General features: G+C 30.3%; 2 protein-coding genes across 5 annotated transcripts in view; one reads left to right on the top strand and one right to left on the bottom strand.

Annotated features, from left to right (window-relative positions):
* The window catches only part of Hiw (MYC binding protein highwire), a 200,912-nt gene that overhangs the window by 12,266 nt on the left and 167,948 nt on the right, over positions 1–20,698 (top strand). For all 3 annotated transcript variants that reach the window (XM_074245238.1, XM_074245237.1, XM_074245239.1), the window contains exon 11: positions 548–692. In XM_074245238.1, coding sequence (XP_074101339.1) covers positions 548–692 — 145 coding nt within the window. The remainder of the gene's footprint in view (positions 1–547; positions 693–20,698) is intronic.
* Positions 3,133–13,104, bottom strand: LOC141528944 (uncharacterized). Of its 2 annotated transcripts, none has more exons than XM_074245241.1 (3): positions 12,967–13,104; positions 9,722–10,201; positions 3,133–6,117 (listed from the first exon to the last, which is right to left on the bottom strand). In XM_074245241.1, exons 2-3 carry the CDS (start codon positions 9,884–9,886, stop codon positions 4,693–4,695), a joined length of 1,590 nt encoding a protein of 529 aa, XP_074101342.1. In that variant the 5' UTR covers positions 9,887–10,201; positions 12,967–13,104; the 3' UTR covers positions 3,133–4,692. The 2 variants fall into 2 exon arrangements, with proteins under 2 accessions (XP_074101342.1, XP_074101343.1); XM_074245242.1 differs by having other exon boundaries at positions 12,813–13,095.

Below are 20,698 nucleotides of genomic sequence, written 5' to 3'. Positions count from 1 at the left end.
TAAATGTCAAATCTTTTTATCTATTTTTTTTGCCATAATTTATTTGTTACAAAAATTCTTAGAATTATCAACTATCTGCTAAGTTAATTTTCATTAAAGTTAGCCGACATTTTTAATTTTTTGATTTTTTTTTTCAATATTTAAATTAAAACAAAAAAATATTTAAAAAAAATTGCATGTGTAATTTTTAAAATTTTCTAAATGTGAAATTTTTCTTTTATTTTTTTTAAAATAATTTTTCATTAAAAAAAAATTCTGAAAATTTTTAGATGTCGGCTAACTTAATTGTCATCTCGTTACTATATTCTCTATAGATATACACACGCACTACGGTTTCAGCGTAGTTCAGTTTCAACTTTAAAAAAAAAAATAAAATTAAAATTAAAATCGTGACGATTTTTTTTTTACATTGGTATAAATTTTTCTCATACGTCAATAAAGATTTTCACTTCAAAAATATACGCCCTTCTACCTTTAGGCACGCGAAATATAGTTATATATTATAAATTATAATATAATTAATTTATCTGTTATTAATTGATTTTAGTGGAAGAAGTGGAGGATAATGTCAAGATTGCTCAAGAAACGGCACGAAAAATATTTGCTGCTCATTCATCACTTCTAGGCAGAGGATTTGCTCTTGCTACATCTCCTACAGTTACCCAGGCTCTTGATGGCGTTCTTCCGTTTAGGTGAGTGATTAATATTTATTTTTTACTGTACTATTATTTTGATAGTGATTAATTATTTTTCATCGCGGTAATATTCTGACAAATGGACGCGGGGATAACAGTTGCATGTTTGCAAAAAAAAAAACAACCCACGTGATTTTTTTTAAGTATTTTTTTATGCAAAACACTGAAATGAAATTTGTTCTACAAACTTTTTTAGGTAACATTAAAAAAATTTAATCCCGTGCAAAATTAATTTATCCGCAGTACCGTTTCGTTGAAGGTATTTATAGTTTTTACAGAATTGTTTAATTTCGGTACCAAAGTTCTTTTATAATAAATAAACACGAGCTTCGAATGAGCATTACTAAAACTCTCGAAAAGTTTAAACAAAACTACATAAATTATTTCTCGGGAATTTAAATGTACAATGATGTCATGAGTGACAGCCTAAAGTTGATGGTTCAAGTTGTAATTGAATTATTTTAATTTTTTATCGATTGCATAATATCTTTCTCATTTAAATGTCAAATTTACAATCTAAACATTTCAACTTTTTTTTTCTCTTAACGAAAAGTTAAACAGGATTGCGAAAAATTCATTTTTATCTCGATAAATTTTTTTTTTTATTCGTAGATTAATTCTTAATGATTAATAATAATTATTTAAATTACCTCGTAATAAAATAAAAAGTTAATTAGAGAATTTTATTTCTAAAGAATAGCTAATTTTACTTATCTATATTATTAAGAGGATAAGAATAATTTTGTGGCCAGTGTATTTATATGATAAAATGGGTTTTTTAAGAGAAATTTAGTATCATTGTAAGGGTCTTGACTTGAATTTATCCCTTTTCGAGGTTTCATATCATTCTCACAGTTAGTCAATTTATTATGACAAGTATTTCGACTGCATTCGAAAATGCTCTATTTCTAGATACATAATTAAGAAATCACCTTGTATCTCGTGAACTATTGATATTTTTAAAGATATAAGCTCATTTCGACGTTATACTCATCAAGAGCTTTCATTTGAGTACCCACATGCATTTTGATATATTTTTCATATATACATATATATGATATATGTAAAATATATGAAAAATTGATGTGAGTACTCAAATGAAAGGTCTTGATAAGTGTAACATCGGGATGAGCTTATATCTTTAAAAACGTCAAAAGTTAAGAAAGTACAGTGCAATTTAACAAAAATCACTATTTAATAGAGAAAATTTTTATTTATTTATAGTTCACAAGTCATGGCAGTCACATAGTCACTGCAAGATTGCTAGTTATTATTATTAAAGTAATTAAAAATGAAAATGATCAAAATAAGCAACCCTGTTTTAACTATTCACCATCTCAAAAGTTATAAATGAATCCTGACGTTGAAATGACCAAAGATAATTATAATAATTAACTTTAAAAGTTAATCAAAAACTGTCACACTACAATAGTTCGATTTAATTAATCATAGTTAACCGTCGCGTCGAGCTAATCGTGTAACCTCGTGACATAGTCGGGAACGAACAATGTCAAGCACAGTCACGATTATACAACGTACCGCATATACCATATATATGTATAAATAAATAAATAAATAAATAAATAAATAAATATATATATATATATATATATATATATATATATATATATATATATATATATATATATATATATATATATATATATATATACTGATTGTGTCAGACGTAGTTTGATGACGTCGCTCAACCAAGCGAGCAACCAACCAACCATCCAACCATCCACCTAACCTAGCCAACTGATGAACATTAATGCCCTGAACTCTCGATAATACTTGTCGTCATCCTCTGTCTTTATCGTCGTCGAACGGCGCTCTATCCGACAATTTACGTGATTGTGTGTCGCCGCGTTCAACAACCTTATAAACCTACATTCACACTCATAAATTATTAATCTATTGCTATCCTATCTGATTCTAATTAGTTATTATTATCATCATTATAATCATGTAATATTTTTTATTTAAAATTGTCACCGATCAAAAGGTCATAAACTCAACAATTTACAGGATAAAATAACATGAACAGAAATTGATTACGTTTAAGCAATAATTATCGCTAATACCCGAGAATTATAAAACGTTAAAAAAAATCTTTAACTATACGGTGAATTTAAAACTTGATGGTACATATCTTGCGAACAGTAGATAGAAGATACCCTCACGTAGATCCACAGGGCGTTTCTGGTATTTGCTAGGTAATCATTGCCGCATTTGCATACTTACTCGTCTGGTAATCGACTCAGTTCGTTTCTCGCTCGGCCAATTCCTCACGTATCATATAATAGTTTAATGATCGTGCAGATACTACATCTATATGGATATAGATAGATAAAATATATGATAGTCGATGCTGTAAATTACACAAATACTTACACCAAAGCGCACAGGGTTTACTAATCTAAATATAAGACACACGTTATAGTTAATATTACCGTTTAATTAACGTTCATTTTATTCAACGGTTTATCAATTTATATACATATACATACATAATATATATATGCACCGCCTCGATGTTGAACAAATTGTACAGTCAGGCTGTTTTTTATATCACAGTCTCACAAATATTTAAGACTAAATCAAACGTTCTGCTTTTTTATTAGTTATTATAAAAAACAATTTCATAAGACATTTTTACTCTAACTCGTTTATTCTCTCTTCGTTTATTATTATTATTATTATTATTATTATTATTATTATTATTATTATTATTTAGGGACGTTAATTGCCGTCAGCCGTTAGATTCACTAATGACCTGATATTCGCTTGTTTTTTAAGGCCAAGGTTAACTTAACCACCCGATAATTTATCAATCATTTACACATAGATTTTTTTTCATCTATAAGCTATAGAATTACCATTTCATGTTTCGTACTTTTGTGGCACACTTTTTATTATTATTATTATTATTATTATTATTATTATTATTATTATTATTATTATTATTATTATTATTATTATATTTTTTTTCCAGTTATTATATTTAAATAGTTTTATTACAATTACAATAAAGACACTCCTGATAAATTAAAATTTAACGAACCGAAACATCAATTGAAGCGTACAATAAAAACATTAAGTATTTATAATCATTTCATTGTTATTTTTATTTAGATCGTATTGTTTGCTTTATTCATTTTATTGTTCTTAATTTGTTACTAATGTAACGAGCTTACTATTACAATTATTATTATTATTATTATTATTAATAATATTATTATTATTATTATTAGGAGTACAAACTATCAGAGTCATTTAATCTCCATTAACTCATGAAACATCTAAGAATTAGTTTGTTTGATTTTTTACAATATTTAAAAATAATTTCGACATTTTTGGTTAAATTAATCGGAATGTTTAATATTTTACACATCAATAATAATTAATACACATAAATTATTAAATAATAAAAATAATAAGTATTCTTTTTACACATGCGACATTCGATTGCTTTTTAATAACTTTTTTTTTTTAATTATTAATTTACATAATAATTACACTTATCCATCAGTATTACATTATACATATTAGAGTAAATTCTTAGACAATTAATAATAAAAAATTCAGCTCAATAATTTAATAATATACCTCAGATATTCATAGAGGCGTTTAAGAATGTAGTTGTACTAACGGGTTAAATTTATTTTTATTGTTCATGACATCATGACAGTCTCAATAATGAAGTAATTTAAAAATCGATGATCACGACCCATAAAATTAATATCAAAGTCTTTTTTCACCTCAATCAATTTTATTGTGTAATAATAATAAAACTATATAAATAAAATGATTTATTAAAAATAAATACAAAAAATACCGTTTAGAATAAAAAATCACACAAATATTAATCCATAATTTACAATTTGTAAACACGACACTCGCGCTCCCCAGCCCTGAACTGAGTATTAACACCAAAATTATCACCTCGACAGCGATAATTACTCGATCCAGAACTTGAGGCGCGCGGAAGCTCTCGTTACAATTCTGTAGTAAGTGGTTCAGCTTTCTCAATAATAACATGAAACTCGGTTTCACGATAGAGCCTTCCATCCGGGACAATCATAGTTATCCTCGAGTCGACAGGTGTTCTGCTAGAATTGTTACCATCACTAGCACTACCATTAACACCACCACGTCCAATAACCCCGTTCTTTTTTGTAACAACGTCTGGCGCACTGGTCGGTACACTTATCCACTGTTTTTGTCCATTATCGCGGTGTCGTTTACAACACCAAACTATCAGAACTATCCCAACTATTAATAAAAATATAAGTATCGTTATTACAACTAACAGTAACATCGTCGAATTACCGATAGTACACTTGCGTAACTCGTAATCACGAAAACTGGTAACACTACTGCTGCTAAATCCACTAATGCTACTCATACTATTGATACCACTAACTTCACCGTTGGTGTCCAAGCAATAAAACGTTCCCTCCTCAATTGGTTCCAGCAAATTATTGTTGTTCTGGATAACCGAGTTCACGGAGTAGTAACGCGTGTAAACATTGCTGTAGTTTAAAATATTATTCTTCCACTCGTTTAACAATGAACACTGACAGGTCCGATTTATAAGAATGTTGTCGATTACAGGACGAAAACTCGCCCGGTCGAACAAAACCGAGCCTTCTTCAAAATCATTGAGCGTGTTGTTCGTAAAAGTTATTTCTTGCAATTTCGAGCCCATTGGAGGCAGACGATCATCATTGTCCATCCCAATCCCCAGAAAAGATCCGGCAGACAAGCTGTTGAAGTTGTTGTTTTTTATCAGCACTGGACCACGTGTGCTGATATCGAAAGCTTCGCCTTCCAGGCCCTCGATTATGCAGTTCTGTATGGTGACAGTCTTTGGTTTTTTTATGACAAACGCCGCGGATCTCACGGTCCCCATGTAGACCCCGTCTAGGCGGAAAGTCGTGAACACTTCTAAATCGTTCATCGCTCGGCTCGGGACCTGATCCCCGAAAGAACCGCCGATTATGTGTAAAAAGTTCACGTCGAACTTCTTGAACGCTTGCTCCTCTATTGTTCCTATCAGACAGTCTTCCAGGATAAGCTTTTCGGTCCCCGCAAGGTTTGCGAACGCAAACGCGCTCACTGTGCTGATATTTACGCTCTCGAAACTTATTGCCTCGATGTCTCCTCGGAAGACGAAGCTAGGCAGGACCTCGATGCTCGCTGAGTGGATTGATATTATTACACGCAGGGTTTTTGGTGACAGCTCGAAGGACTCCGTGAACAGAGTTAGGTTTGATATGTTGATAAAGTCGATTGATCTTAATCCGGTCATCAGTGCCAAGCTTGAGTTCATTAAGATCACTGATGGACAGTTCTTGACTATTATTCGGCTGGTATGTTGGCTCAGACGGTGCTCTCCTTCTGCTTTCAGGAACAGCTCCTGTAAATAACAAATAGTGATTAATTTCGTTGGATTTGAAGTTTCGAGTGTATAGAGTTTCGGTTACAAGTCCTTAATTCTTGATAGTGACAAGGGTTCTCGTTAAATGGATAAACTCGGTTGTTTGTCCCCTGAGTCGGATGTTTTATTATTTTACGATACTTTGGAAGTTTTAACTAATTTACTTTGGAATCGTAATAATGGCTTTAGATATTTTAATTTTTAAAATTTGTTTTTAGATAAATTTAGCAGGTTTTTTTATTTTTATTCATTTGAAATTAAATTTTTTATTATCAATACTAATTTTTAATTTAAAATTTTCATTATTTACTAAAGTTTATTATTATTAAAAAGTAAAAAAACTCGCGACTTGAATTCTCATAAAATTATTTTTATTCTCAACATTACTATTGAGATCAACAGACGATAAGAAATAAGTTAACAATTATTTTAATGACTCATGCGCTTGTAATCTGCAGTTGAGGTAATTTATATACTCATACTTATAATATATTTATATATAGCCGTGATTCCACGTATTAATTTTATCTCGTTTATTGTAATAGCTTTTAAAGTGTCTTGAATAGAATAAGTTAATAAGTAAATAAAGTAAAGCCTTGCGTTGAGTAAAAAATAAAATTATATTTGTATATTTATATATTGTTAAAAAATGAATATTTATGTGTATAGAGTAAATATAATTGCCGAGTCTTAGCGAGGTGTTATATGTATAAAAAAGTTTAATGATTGATGAAAGAGTTAGACGAGTAAGTTTGAAAGTTAGTTCAGCATTATGTCCTCAGGTAGTTTAAATTTTTATTAGGATGCTGGTGTAGTATGTCTTAGTCGCAGTCTCACTGAGAAAAGGAGTTGAGTCTGGAGTCTGAGCTAGAAGCTGGGAGTGTCCGTGGTATGCTCCATCCTAGCGCTAGTACAAAGTAATAGTAAGTAAAGACGCGGGTTTCAGTATCGGGGTCTTAGAAGTCTCGGATCCTGATCCTGGGGGTCTTGGGAGTAGACGATGGAGCTTGAGCTCGGAGACTTAAGGCACTGGGCGTAAGAAATGAGAAGAGGAGAATAGAAACAGGCAAAGCCTTCCAGGCACGTACAACCTCTGCTATCCTAAGTCCAGACGGTGCAATAAATTTTCGTGAAACGTTCCACCTCGAGAATCTGAATATTATTGCCATCCAGTTTCACTATTTATCATTTTTTTCATATAAACTCTGATTCAGGTACCCTATGGTTTACCTGCCTGTATTTTATTTCACAAGTGTCCGAGAATTTAATAACCGACCTCCGACACTCCACTGAGTGCTAAGTAATTGAGTAAGCAGTGTTTAGACCTTGAGAATTTGAATAATTTGATAATAATTACCGCGTCGGTCGGGAATAAATGAAAAAATTTAATATTATGGATTATGGCGTTTTAATAAATTACTGAGGACGTTAAGTTTCAGATAAATAGAGTTAAGGGTAAAAGGATCTGAGAAAAATAATGTAAAAAAGCCGAAGAGTTGAGTCTAATGGTCGCGGTACTATACTGCGAATAATGCTCTTTTATTTATTTTCTTCATTTTTTAATGCGCAGATAAAATAAAAATATAGCAGACTTTACGATCCATAAAAGATTTACGCGAAACAATTTTCCCGGTAGTGTTTCTCTACACTTTAACCCCCGTTCTGTTCATTTGTATGTATTTATTTAATATATCTGTATCTGTGTATCGACAAACTATAAGTGCAGGTGCTTTACACACTTTGCCCTGGTTTGTTGTATTTATTCACGGGGTTTCATTTGTTTAATTTAAATCATTTACCTCGGATAATTTACCTTTCGCGCTATCAGTTTTTTTATTTTTGACACGCGGATAATTATTTTAACATGAAAAATGAGATTTTAAAAATTACTTTTTTTTTTTTTTTTTTTTTTTTTACTATTAAAATAAAAGTAATGTGAAGTTTAGGTAAGAAAAAAAATGAGGCGTTTGACTTAGAATGTATTCCAAGTCACGATCACCCTTGTCGTAGTCGCGACAAATTGGCCGTGCGTGTTGGTGAAACACGAACCGCATTATGCGGAATTCAGCGATCGAGCTTTACGAGCTCGCATATATTAAACTTTGTTCTCTCTTCTCTTTGTTTTTTACTTAATACATTATATATAGTTAGCTATTCAGGTTCACTCCTCGGGTGTTTTATTAAAAAAAAAAAAAAAAATATATATATATATATATATATATATATATATATATATATATATATTTAAAAATATAATATTCAAGATTTCTAATTAAAGTTATTATTTACTCGCTAATTGGCGCTTATCAAACTTGATTAAAAAATCATGAAAGTGCCAATAAATTTAATTGGACATCGAAAACAGTAATAAGCTCAAGTTGAAAGGAAATTGACGTTTCAGTGTTAACTATAAAATTTATTCAAGTAAATATTGTAGGCTTATTATCATTATTTTTGAAAATTATTATTATGAAAGCAGGTGCTTGATACTTCGATTACCTGAGGAATACACAACGAATGTCACGTAGTTATGGGTTTATTCCGTCACGGTGGAACTTTTACGGTTGATATGATGTTTTATAGCGTCACTCGTCACGGAACCGCGAAAGGTAGACGTTACGTCGGTACGGGTAAAACTACTATACGAGTATGACTACTTTGCTACCCCCATCATGCCCGTCAAACGACCCCTAAGAAAATAAACGACCGACTCTCTTTCAAAGTCCGGTCTTTATCTTTTGACGGGTATAAGTGAGTTGAAAGGATATTTCAAGTCAAATAAAACCTAAAAATATATATCCTATTTGATATAAGATATATGTTTTTTAAAGAATCTAATTTATTTAAAATTATTATTATTTTTAATAAAAATTTCGTGTAAACAACAATCATAATTCAAATATTTACACACCCCTGGCGGTTTACGTAAACACAATGTTATTTATGAGAACTTGAGATTTTATAAGGCGGACAGCTTTATGATTTAGTGGAAGCTTTTGGCAATATTTGTCGGATAGTTTCCAAAATTTTAATTTGGCTGTCTTTTTTCATAAAGAAAAATAAATTATTGACGGTATTGTTGTTTTTTTAATCAATTATTGGCAATTTATTTTACCCGAACATGATGCGGTGGTGTGAATACTTTTTTTTTTTTTTCGTCCTGTCGGTATTGGCCTGCAGTTGTTTTGCTTTTTATTAAAGTAACAACGGCAAACGAGGCAATTGAGTTTTTGCGAGTGGCAATCACATAAAATAGAAAAAAGAAAAATTTTTATTTGAGACCTAGTATAATAAAATTAAAAAAACACAAATGATTTTTTTCATAAAATGAACTTGTGTGTATATATGTACGGACAAAAGTTGTGAGAAATTCTCATGTGGTGAGGGGTGAGTAACGCGTGTTTGTGGTTGTCGAAAAAAATTCAGCATATGTGTCAGAAAATGTAGGTTGATAATACTAAACTCCTCGATTTGACATCCAGCATTTTGTCGTTCGGACATTTTAACTCATCACATACGTGATGCCTTTCTATTCATCACAATATACATCTTTTTTTTTTTTTTTTTTAAATAAAAAACATACCTCGGGTCTATTTTTACAATCGCAGGTGAGCCGTCCCTGAAGATCACAAACACAGGTCGATGATTTACAGATTCCATCGAGAGCATCCGAACCAATTGTCTGCGGTATACCACCCCAAAAAAGACCAAGTATTGCACCACCAAGGACCAGTCTCGCTGCTCCCATTTTCGTCTGATTTTTTTCCCAAAGATTTTATTATTTCCTCGCCAAGAGGATTATCTTCTACATTTTTTGTTTTATCCTCAAATAGTCCGTTCTTGTCGATAATTTTTTGTGTTAATTAATACTAAAAACTCGCATTCTCTTGCTGTTATTTTCATCGGCGAATCCATTTGTCGGAGCTCGAATAATTTCATATTTCATCCGGCGGATACACTTAAATATTTTCTTTGATGATTAAGTAACTGGTTTTGACATTATGCATCACAAATCCTCAATAGTTTATTTCATTATTTTTATTTTCAAATCAAGTAAATTTTCCTGAAATATAAAAAAGTTAATACCGTTATTTTTATTTTTGTTTGTTTATATGCTTGTAAGTATGTACGAGAAGTACAAAGTGTCTTGTAACTTGTAAAGAATAACTATATAGAGTAGTGTTGAGTCTATGTACTAATTTGTATTCTGAGTATCGCTCGGAGACTCTGAAATGCAACCTCCAACTTTTCAACACGCAAAACTCTTCATACTTGAATCACAAGAGCATACTATATAGAATTACCTAACTTGTAGTTTGTTTTATCGGACTTGTGCTTTCTTTTGAATTTTTAAATTTTTATTATTTTATTCAAAAACTATCATAAATTAACTGGTAATTAAAAATTTTACAAAAAAAAAAAAAAAAAAAAAAGAAAATACCAAGTTATACTCGGGCATAAAAGCAAACAATAATTAATATTTAATTTTAATAGAATATATATTAAATCTATACAAAGGTATGCATAGAAAGGGAGAAGCCTCGGGAGAGTAAGTGGGACGGAGAATCTCAGTGTTGCTGTCGAGTAGTGAGGTCGAAGTTCATGGCTCGCCGGAAACTTCAGACCGCGTAATTATTGAAATTTCTCTCAAGCTCAAGCCCAAGAAACTTGTTCGTTTCTCCAGAGACGTAAATGGTTACCTCCTGATCTACTCGACTGATTTTTGGGCTTTCATTCCAACAGTAGTCACAGCCCTAGTCGTTAATCACGCGATTTTACACTTTGCCAATTCGAGTTGAGTTAAAATATTTTAAATACGCGCTTTTAATCCATTAGGGTTCACTAAATGAGTCGAGTTATTTTTACTTTTAACATACAACATGACTTGGCTTTTAAACCCATTTTTATTATTTTTGCCAGCAATATTATTATTATTTTTTTTAACCTTCGCAATTTTCTTTACCGCCTGAGGGGACAAAAAAATATCATCCATAAGAATGATAATCGTTATCTCATCTCGAAGCTGATTAACGCTGTAATTAACGCAAGTTCTAGAGTCTTTATGCTCCGTGCAATCAACGGATTATTCCCTAATCTTGTTACCCAGTAATTGTCTTCAATATCTGTGTCTACCGGTGAGAAGATAATTTAATTGACAAGTTATTTTTATTTTTATTCCAGCTTTCATTCCATAAAATAAAATATTTCTGAGTGATTACCACCTCTGACACTCTAATGGATATTAATTATTATTATTATCGAGATTGATATAATATAATAACAGCACTCTTAAAGTTCATCAGATAATTGCACTTTATTTATTGCACGTATCGAAAAAAAAAGTAGATCCCATTTATCCAATGTCGTCAATTTTTCATTCATGATTTAAAGTGAAAGACGGAGTTGAGTGAAGCGAATAAAAAAGGTAACACCCTCGGTGAAAGCCAAAGAAAATAAAAAATGTCCTTAAATTTCATTTCGAATAGTACTTTTCGTATTTTCTTTCTTTTTCTTACTGACGGTGTTTTTTTTTTTTTTTTTATCACGCTTTGCGTTATCGGACGTTTTTCCTAATGGCCTGAAAATGTATTCCGTTAGTAGTAAGGTAGACACTGTGCAGCCTCCCCGGTTTCTTAGATAGGGAATGTGATTAGACCGAAATGGATAATAATGGTTATTTATTATTTTATTTATCACCAGAGTTTAGTTTAACATTAACCAGGATAAAATAAAATTAAGATGTTTATGTTTTAACTTAACTGCGATAGGATATTTTATTTGTTATTATATAGTACTGAAATATATCTCGATAAACTTGATCTTCTGTTTAATCTCATCGTTTCCCACTTACAACATTAACAGCTTCTACGTATTCACAGTTTACTTTTTTATCGTGATAAATAAATAACAAGTTTTAATCGATACATCTCTTTGTTTTTTTTTTTTTAAATAAATAATAGTTTAGCTCTATTTATTTTTATGTTAAATATTTAAATTGGTAAAGTAAAACGGGAATTTTGAATTCATAGCTGGCAGGTGATGAAATTTAAAGGAAGATTTTAATTTTTTAGCAAAGGTGCATATCGACGTGCCACAGCTACTTTCTGAATAATGAGCGTAAGATTACTTGACGTAATGTTAATGTTAAATAAAAGTAATAGTAATGATATAAATACAGTCGACGATAAAGAAATTAAAACTCCGAAAGCGTTGAGCGTAAGGGCAGATGCTGACTCGATTAATCATGATGTACATTTTTCACGTTTTATTAAATATTTTTTCTCGACATCTGACTCTCTTTTTCTTTTTTTAATTTTCATTGCACGAGTGTTTGATAAAAATTATCATACAGTTGCTCTGTTCTAAATTATCGTTGTGAGAAATGATGTCGCGATTTTGAGTATTTGATAAATAATTTTTCTGCTCTATTTGTATCAAAAAATAATATTTTTTCATAATTAGTTATGAAAAAAAAAAATTGAGTTAAATTTTTCTAAAAAAAAAAAATAAATTTTTTATTTTTTCTTAAATTCACGTTTGTTAAAATTTCAATAATTTTTTTTTTTTTTAACAAATTTATCAGATGTCGCCTATTATTCGCCTGATAAACGCAGTCACAGTATTTATTTTGATAAGATTATTTCCCCAAGATAAGATTTATAATTCCCACTCACTATTATTCCTCATATCAGTAATAATAAAGTAAAAATAAAATAAATCCTTTTGTATCATGAGCACTGACTACTTTCTCAAAATAAAAACTAAAAAAAAAAAATTAATTGCTAAAAAGTTATAAAGTTTGATTGGCATCGCGTGTGTGGTCTTTACCTCCATGAAATACGACGGATTAATAATAATAATAATAAATTTAAAAAGACCACCACAATTACAATTACACCATAAGGGTCTTGTACTTGTAGTTCAACAAATATATATGAACATACTTGGCCGGCGCGCGGACACTGACTGGCGGTCTTTCGAATTCGCGTTGGGTTTGCACCTCGAAGTATAGTACAGACTGTTATCCCGCGACGCAAGTGTACTCCCCCACTTTTCTCAACTGGATTTAATGTGTGTGTTTTATATAGATGTATATATGAATAGATGGATATGTGTAGTTATATATATTTACCCGTTAGTCAAGCACCCCCACTTTTGCTGGCACTACTACTTTTACTACAACTAATACTAGTACAAGTACGGCATTATTATCATCTACATAGAGCACACATGCGCCGAAATCTGTGATGTGAATTACACCGACAGAAGATGCAGTTTAATACATATATGTATAAGTACTAGGATGCTGTGCGCTTACACTGCTACAGTACAGTTGAGTTTAGATGCTATTTATCCGATGTGTACTATCCTCTACTTTTTCTAGGTCTTTACTTTGCTTTACCCTTTTTATTTCATCTCTATTTGTTTTATTTTTTATACTCGTTTTATTATTCCTCTGCATTGCATCTGTGCGACTAAATTTATTCGAGAGTAAACATTAAAAAAGGCATGTTATTTTACTTGTATTTTTTATTTATTTACTCGGGTTTCTTTTTTTTTTTTTTTAATTTACCCATTTTTTTTCTTTTTCGTTAAAATCTAGAATTTAATTTTTAAGTTGACTTGAATTGCTTTTTAATATACGAATTTGTTGGAAATGAAAGATTTTTTTATTATTTTTAAAAGTTTCACAGTTTAGAGTTTTATTGTTCTCTTTTTTTATACTGAGTTGTACGCAAAAGAGAAGGAAAGGGCAGGCATTAATTAACTTGTGATTAATCACGTGAAAAGCCCGATAAAAAAATTACCGAAAGCTTTTTTTATAAATTTTTTTTTTTTGGATTTATAAAATATTCAATTTCCTGAAATTCAATATTCAAGAACAGAAAGTAGATTTTTAAAAACTCGTATTTTTATCCTAAAACTTCACATGGTTTTATTTTTTTATTTATTTATTTTTTTTTTTTATAAATCAATAAATGGTTTGCAGATATTAAAAAAAAAATTGCCCTAAGCGCTCGGAAAACTTTAAATTAACAATTTTTTTATTTTATTTGAGAATTAAATTGACATTTTTAATAAATTAATTTTTTTTTATAAACAAGATAAAACATACTTTAACGAAAAAAAAAATATCTACACTCTTGTATTCAGTATACAGTTATAACTGGCATATGGGCGTATATATAATACCCTTACGGTGTTTGTAAGACAATGTTTTTGCTACTTCTGAAACTAAGCTCGAAAAATCTTGGGAAACTGTCTAGAATGTTATCTATGTTGTAGGAAAAAATTCTTGTAGACAAATTTTTTTTCGCAAAAGTAACCTTTATAATCTAGAGCGAGTATAGACTATTTAATATTAAAAGAAAATTTTGTTCTCAATTCCCTCTAATGGCAAAAAAAAAAAAAAGAAGTATTTGATGTGAGAAAAAATTTTTTTTTATTTATCTTTTATAACTTTAACTTTAGCCGTCTTTCTAAATTTTTAAATAAGTATAAATAATAGTTTATATTAGTGTTTCGTTTGAGACTGGGTGTTAAATTTTTATTCTGTTATTAATTATTTTTACAAATTGAATAAATATTAATGCGATTTACAAATAATTTAATCAAAATTATATAAAATGCGATAATTAATAAAATCAGTGACCTGAAAGTGGAAAGTGTACGAAAAAATTAAAAAAAAGAGCGCAAAAAAATTGAGTTCACGACAAATTTTTTTGATAAAGTTTTTCTATTACTTAAATAATTCTATTCCGTGTTTAAAATGTGGGATAAGTAATTCAAACATACCTAAACTTCATAATAATTAAATATTCTCACAACAGCGAAATGTCGGTAAATCTCAATAACAATTATAAATATGAACACGTAATAAAAAAAATAATAAATGGGTTTTTAAAACAAAGACTAGTTATTTGAAAAACATTTTATTCTTGAGGAATTAGTAATTTACGTGCTGGGCTAATCGTCGACACGTGACAGCTCAAACGTCGGAACTAAAAGTATAGGTGTAGTGTTATAAGAGCGTGTCGAGTTTCAGATCAGAATCATTTAAAGAATTTTTTTACTTATTTATTTTATTTTTTTCCATTTCACTAACCACACAAATCTCACGCGAACAATCGTGACCATTGACTGACCCTTGCACTTACTTGCAAGCTCGTAAAACTTTTGAGTAATTTTATTTTACACAAAATTATTACAACACAAGATTTATCATTTTTTATTTTTTATTTATTATTCTTAAACTTTCAGAGAAAAAAAAATGATAAAAAATGAAAACTTGAGTTTTTCATCTTCTGCATTAATCTTATTATTTTAAAAGCATCGTTATTATTTTGAACGAATCAACAAGCAGAGAGTAAATAAGTTAAGACCTTTTGTTATAAAATTTAATTTAATCTTAAAATTATTACAGTTAGTTAAATTAATTGTAAGTGTTTAATTAATTAGTAAATTACCTCCTTTACTAACAAGGAATTTAATAAAATTATTTGTTTCAAGTTTCATATCGATAAATTTGTGTCTGTTGTATTGATCTACACGGAAAGAAAACTGTATGAAAAACTACGGTAAAAACATCATAATTTTTAGTATAGAATATTGTAGTGCCGGACCTAAACTCAAACATCGTAATTTTTACGATGCAGTATCGTAAATTTCTATCACTTAAATTAAAAAGAAGCTTAGGTTACCGGAAAAAATAATTCTGCATTACCGAGGAATCGAACCCGGAGACCTCCCCGCCACAAGTCCAAGGTTTATCCCCTCACGCTATCAGAGGCATATCTAAATTTTATGTTCAGTCACATAATAAGACCCTCCATACAGTAATTGGTCATCTTTTGATGGTGGCACCGCAAACTACTGGACTCTGTCTTTCTTTTATTAAAACATATAGTATGCGTCCTTATTCACTTGCTCTTACAGAAAAAAAATTTACTAAATAACATCGTAATTTTCAATAATTCAAATTGTATTCTGTAGACGGCAGCATCGTAAAAATCAAGATACTAAAAGTATAGTCCTGGATTACGATATTACTATTGTAATTTTTCATATAATTTTTTTTCCGTATAAAGAGTGTAGGTACTTAACATTAAATCATATCACATATATGTTATATATTTATATTTTATATAAGAGAATTGTATTCTATATCGAATTTATTCGTGTAGATACATTTTACACCGGAAGCGCGTAACCTGGCAGGGTTGTTGGATTCGTATTTCCGTAAAGCAGCGACTGGAGTTTCTGCAGTTCCATGTTCACTGTCATACATTTCTTTCACTTTTTGTGCCTTTCGACATTATATACTTTTCTTTTTACTTAGATACATATAAAAAATTTTTTTAATCTTTTTGTTATATATTTTATTTTATTAAATTTTTTTTATTACCCGCGTCTTGTCTCTTTCTTTCTCTAACTCGACTTTAACTTTCGAGCTTTGTGCTTTTCCGATTCGATGAGTATAATGGGCCTTGCTGAATTCATTGTGAAATGCGCGTCCTTTTATTGTCAAATGTATAGAATAATATAATAGAGAGAATATTTACTCGAATTTTTTTTTTATATCAATTATTAAAGTTAATCTACTCATTTTTTGTTTTGCATTTAATAGATTAGTTATTGGTGGGCTTAGAAATGAATATTTTATTAACTTATCTTGTTTTATAAATATTTTTTCTTTCCATTTAACAAACAATAATTGAATTTTTACTTCTGATAAATAATTTAATTACTCTCTACAAAAGTTTTAATGAATACGTTTCATTACTAGAAAATTTTTAATTACTTTTTATTGTTGGAGTATTGATATTTTTGGCGACATTTAAATTTTAATATTATTTACTTTTCCTTAATTGAACTTTTATGTACCCTTGAGTGCTTGATGCTATTTTTTAATTTCTGGCTGGTGAATTTTATAGATTGAATAATTGCAACTTTATTGAAAAATTTTTCATTAACTTCTTTTTTATTATTAAAAATTTTGTTAAATGTCCATTGTTAATTCAGCTATAATCGATATTAAAAGAAAAATTTGTTATTCTTTTATTACATCTCATTCTACACAAAAAATTTATTCTTGTCCGAAAAACTGATTGATTTTTCAAGAAAAGTTTGTTGTCATTCTTTCATTGTTCTTTTATTTACTCTTTCGGAACCAAGGTAATAGATATCGGTAGATATAATATGTGTAAGTGCGGATTCGCCTATTATACTCGTAAAAATTACGCTGTGGCTTTAGTGGCTTAATTTTTTCCGCTTACTATTCTTATAGATGAACTAATATAAAAATAAAATTTTCTTTAATCTATTTTTTCACTTTTTAATCCTTTATTACTCTAGAATAGAGGATTGATTTTTTTTATAAATTTGAATAGAAAAAGTGAAGAAAATTTTTTAATTTTCACAGTCGAGAGTTGAAAAGTAGAAAAAAATAATGTTTCTTCTTTTTTTTTATGTTTCATCAAACAATAAAAAATCATAAAGTTATTTTCACTGTTGAATAAATGTCTCTAATTTCAAATTGATTCGTCACTGTGAACTATTTTGTTGCCGATTGTTTAAAAATTTTACCATGATGTTATTCAATAAATCAAGGCCGTCCTCATTTGAAGTAGACTTACTATATCTTATCACAAAATTTTGAACGAATACAGTAGTTACTGATGGTTCATATTTACTTGTCGACCCTCATATTAATGTAGATATTTACTTACCCATGCAGGAAACCCCCAGAGTTGACAAAGGGGCCAGGCTTGGGTCAGTACTGGGAAACCTAGCTTTGGCGTACCTATATTGGCCCATGCCTGGGCCAGGATGCTTAACCCAGCCTCGGCCATGCCAATGATCACCAAACCTTGGGCCAAGACTGGCTCACCCAGCCTCGGCCATGCCAATGATTATCCAAGTTTGAGCCAAGACTGGCTAACCTAGTCTTGGCCATTCATTGGTGACCCAAGCTTGGGCCAAGACTTGCTAACCTAGCCTTGGCCATTCATTGGCGACCCACGCTTGGGTCAAGGCTGTTTAACCCAGCCTCGGCCATGCCAATGATTACTCAAGCTTGGGCTAAGACTGGCTAACCTAGCCTTGGCCATTCATTGGCGACCCAAGCTTGGGCCAAGACTGGGCAACCAAGCCTTGGCCGGCCCAATGATTGCTCGAGCCTGAGTCAGAATTAGATTCCCCAGCCACGGCCATTCAATGGGAAATCCAAAGTTAATTAATCATTAAACAATAGAATTTTAAACAGTAAATATTTATTGCTCAACGAATATTTGTTAGCAAACGTTAAAATTGAAAATTCATTATTCAACCAAAACATTTGCGTACCGTCAAAATTGATATAGTCTTTAGAAAATTAAAATATAAAATTTACAGTTGAATTTTTAATATTGATAATTTTAAACATTAAAATTTATAATAAGATATTAAAAATATACAGAACGATGTACGAAATCTAAAGTAATATAAGAACGTGACGCTTGCATTTTTTAATAACTAATAAACATTTGTAAAAAATAGTTAATTTTCATCCAAACACAATATTAAATAACATAAATTATATAAATAATAAACCGTCACACTTGGTCACCATATAGATTTAGCTTATAAGAATGATGAGATGTTCATCAACTCACCGGTCGTATGGTGTAGAGGTTAGTCATCGGTCTGGGAAGCGCACGGCTCGGGTTCGAATCTCGGTTAGAACGGACGCGATTTTCACTTTATTTCTATAATTACCGAAAGTTAGATTTAAATCAAGAGTCACGGTCTGAATTTGCGCTAGCTCTACAACAAAATTAAAATAAAAAAATAACACTTACAAAATTCTTTTTTTATCATTTTTTATCAAATGGCATAAACCAGACTTGAAAATGAACTATTATCCAGTTCTGGTAACTAGGCATGGGCCAGTAGTGACAATCAAACGTGGCGCAGTTTTGATTACCTAGCCTGGGCCAAGATAGGCTGACAAGCTTGGGACAGCCTTGGTTAGCAAGCATGGCCCAGATTTGGCTACCACGCATGGATCAGCCTAGGCGATCATACCTGGGCCAATGATAACAACCAAGCCTGGCACCCTGTTATCATCCCAGACTTTTACCAAAGCTGGGCCAAAGCGGGTTTACGAGCATGGGCCAGAGATTGACAGCATTGCGCCAAGCGAGGCCCATACCTGGCCCCGTCGTATTTTCCTGTATGGGATAGGCAGTAGATAGTCACTATCAAAGACATTGATCATCCTAGGTTACTTGTGGTGTACGAATTTTCTTAATACAAAATTTTAAGTTTTTGAGAAATTTGTAAATTTAGTCACTCTAGAGATCGCAAATAGTAAAATAACTTAAAATTTTATATTTGCACAAAATTAATACTTCTATTAGCAACCTTGCAGTCACGATGTGACTGCCGTGACTTGTGAACTATAAATGAATAAAATTTTACTTTATTGAATAATGACTTTTGTTAAATTGCACTGTACTTTCTTAAATATTGACGTTTTTAAAGATATAAGCTCATCCCGATGTTACACTCGTCAAGAGCTTTCATTTGAATACCCACATGCATTTTTGATATATTTTTCATATATACATATATATATATATATATGAAAAATTGATGTGGGTACTCAAATGAAAGGTCTCGATGAGTATCACATCGGGATGAGTTCATATCTTTAAAAATGTCAATAGTTCACGAGATACAAGGTGATTTCTTAATTATGTATTTAGAGATAGAACATTTTCGAATGCAGTCTAAATACTTGTCCTAATAAATTGACTATCGGTGAGAATGATATGAAACCTTGAAAAGGCATGAATTCAAGTCAAGACCTTTACAATGATACTAAATTTCTCCAAAAAAAAAAACCGATTTTATCATATAAATACACTGGCCACAAAATTTTTCTTATTCTCTTAATAAAATAGATTTATGTACTAAAATGTTTTAATCTCAATGCAGTAGTAGGCATCTTATTGGATGTTAATTCGATTATTATAAACTAATAAATTTAATACAGTTATTGCCTACGCGGAAAATCAATTGTAGTGAAAACAACAACAAGTATTGTTCAATTTACCACAAAATGTAATAAAGTATAGAGACTTCAATGAAGATTTCCAACGTGTGGCGAATTGAACTACATTTGTGGTTCTCTCTTCAATTTATTTTCCATGTTAAATTTTTCTAATTAATTCTGTTAAATTTTTACCCAACATTCAAAATGTTGAGCTTTGTTACGTTTTAAAATTAAAAAAAAATATTTATCTTAAATTCAAAAAAGATAATTAAAAAATTTTTTTAGTCATTATTATTTTTTTCATTTTTATAACTTTCGTGACGAATACCAAGTTATCAGTTTTAAAAATTAAAGAACAAACTATAAAATTCAGTATAGTTTTAAAATTTATTGCTCTGTTGACATTTCATTTATATTTCATAAAATAACATAAAATAGCTATTATTATAGTATGTGTGCCATACGCTGAAAGTATAATGTAGGATATTCGTAATATAGAGGGCTACTCACTTACCGTACTCC

Source organism: Cotesia typhae, unplaced genomic scaffold (assembly GCF_013202065.1).
Source record: "Cotesia typhae breed Kobodo isofemale line unplaced genomic scaffold, CoteBio_Ctyphae contig_44, whole genome shotgun sequence".
Classification (NCBI taxonomy): domain Eukaryota; kingdom Metazoa; phylum Arthropoda; class Insecta; order Hymenoptera; family Braconidae; genus Cotesia; species Cotesia typhae.
The sequence above is the reverse complement of the archived record's forward strand: the minus strand, read 5'-3'. Positions and strand labels throughout refer to the sequence as shown.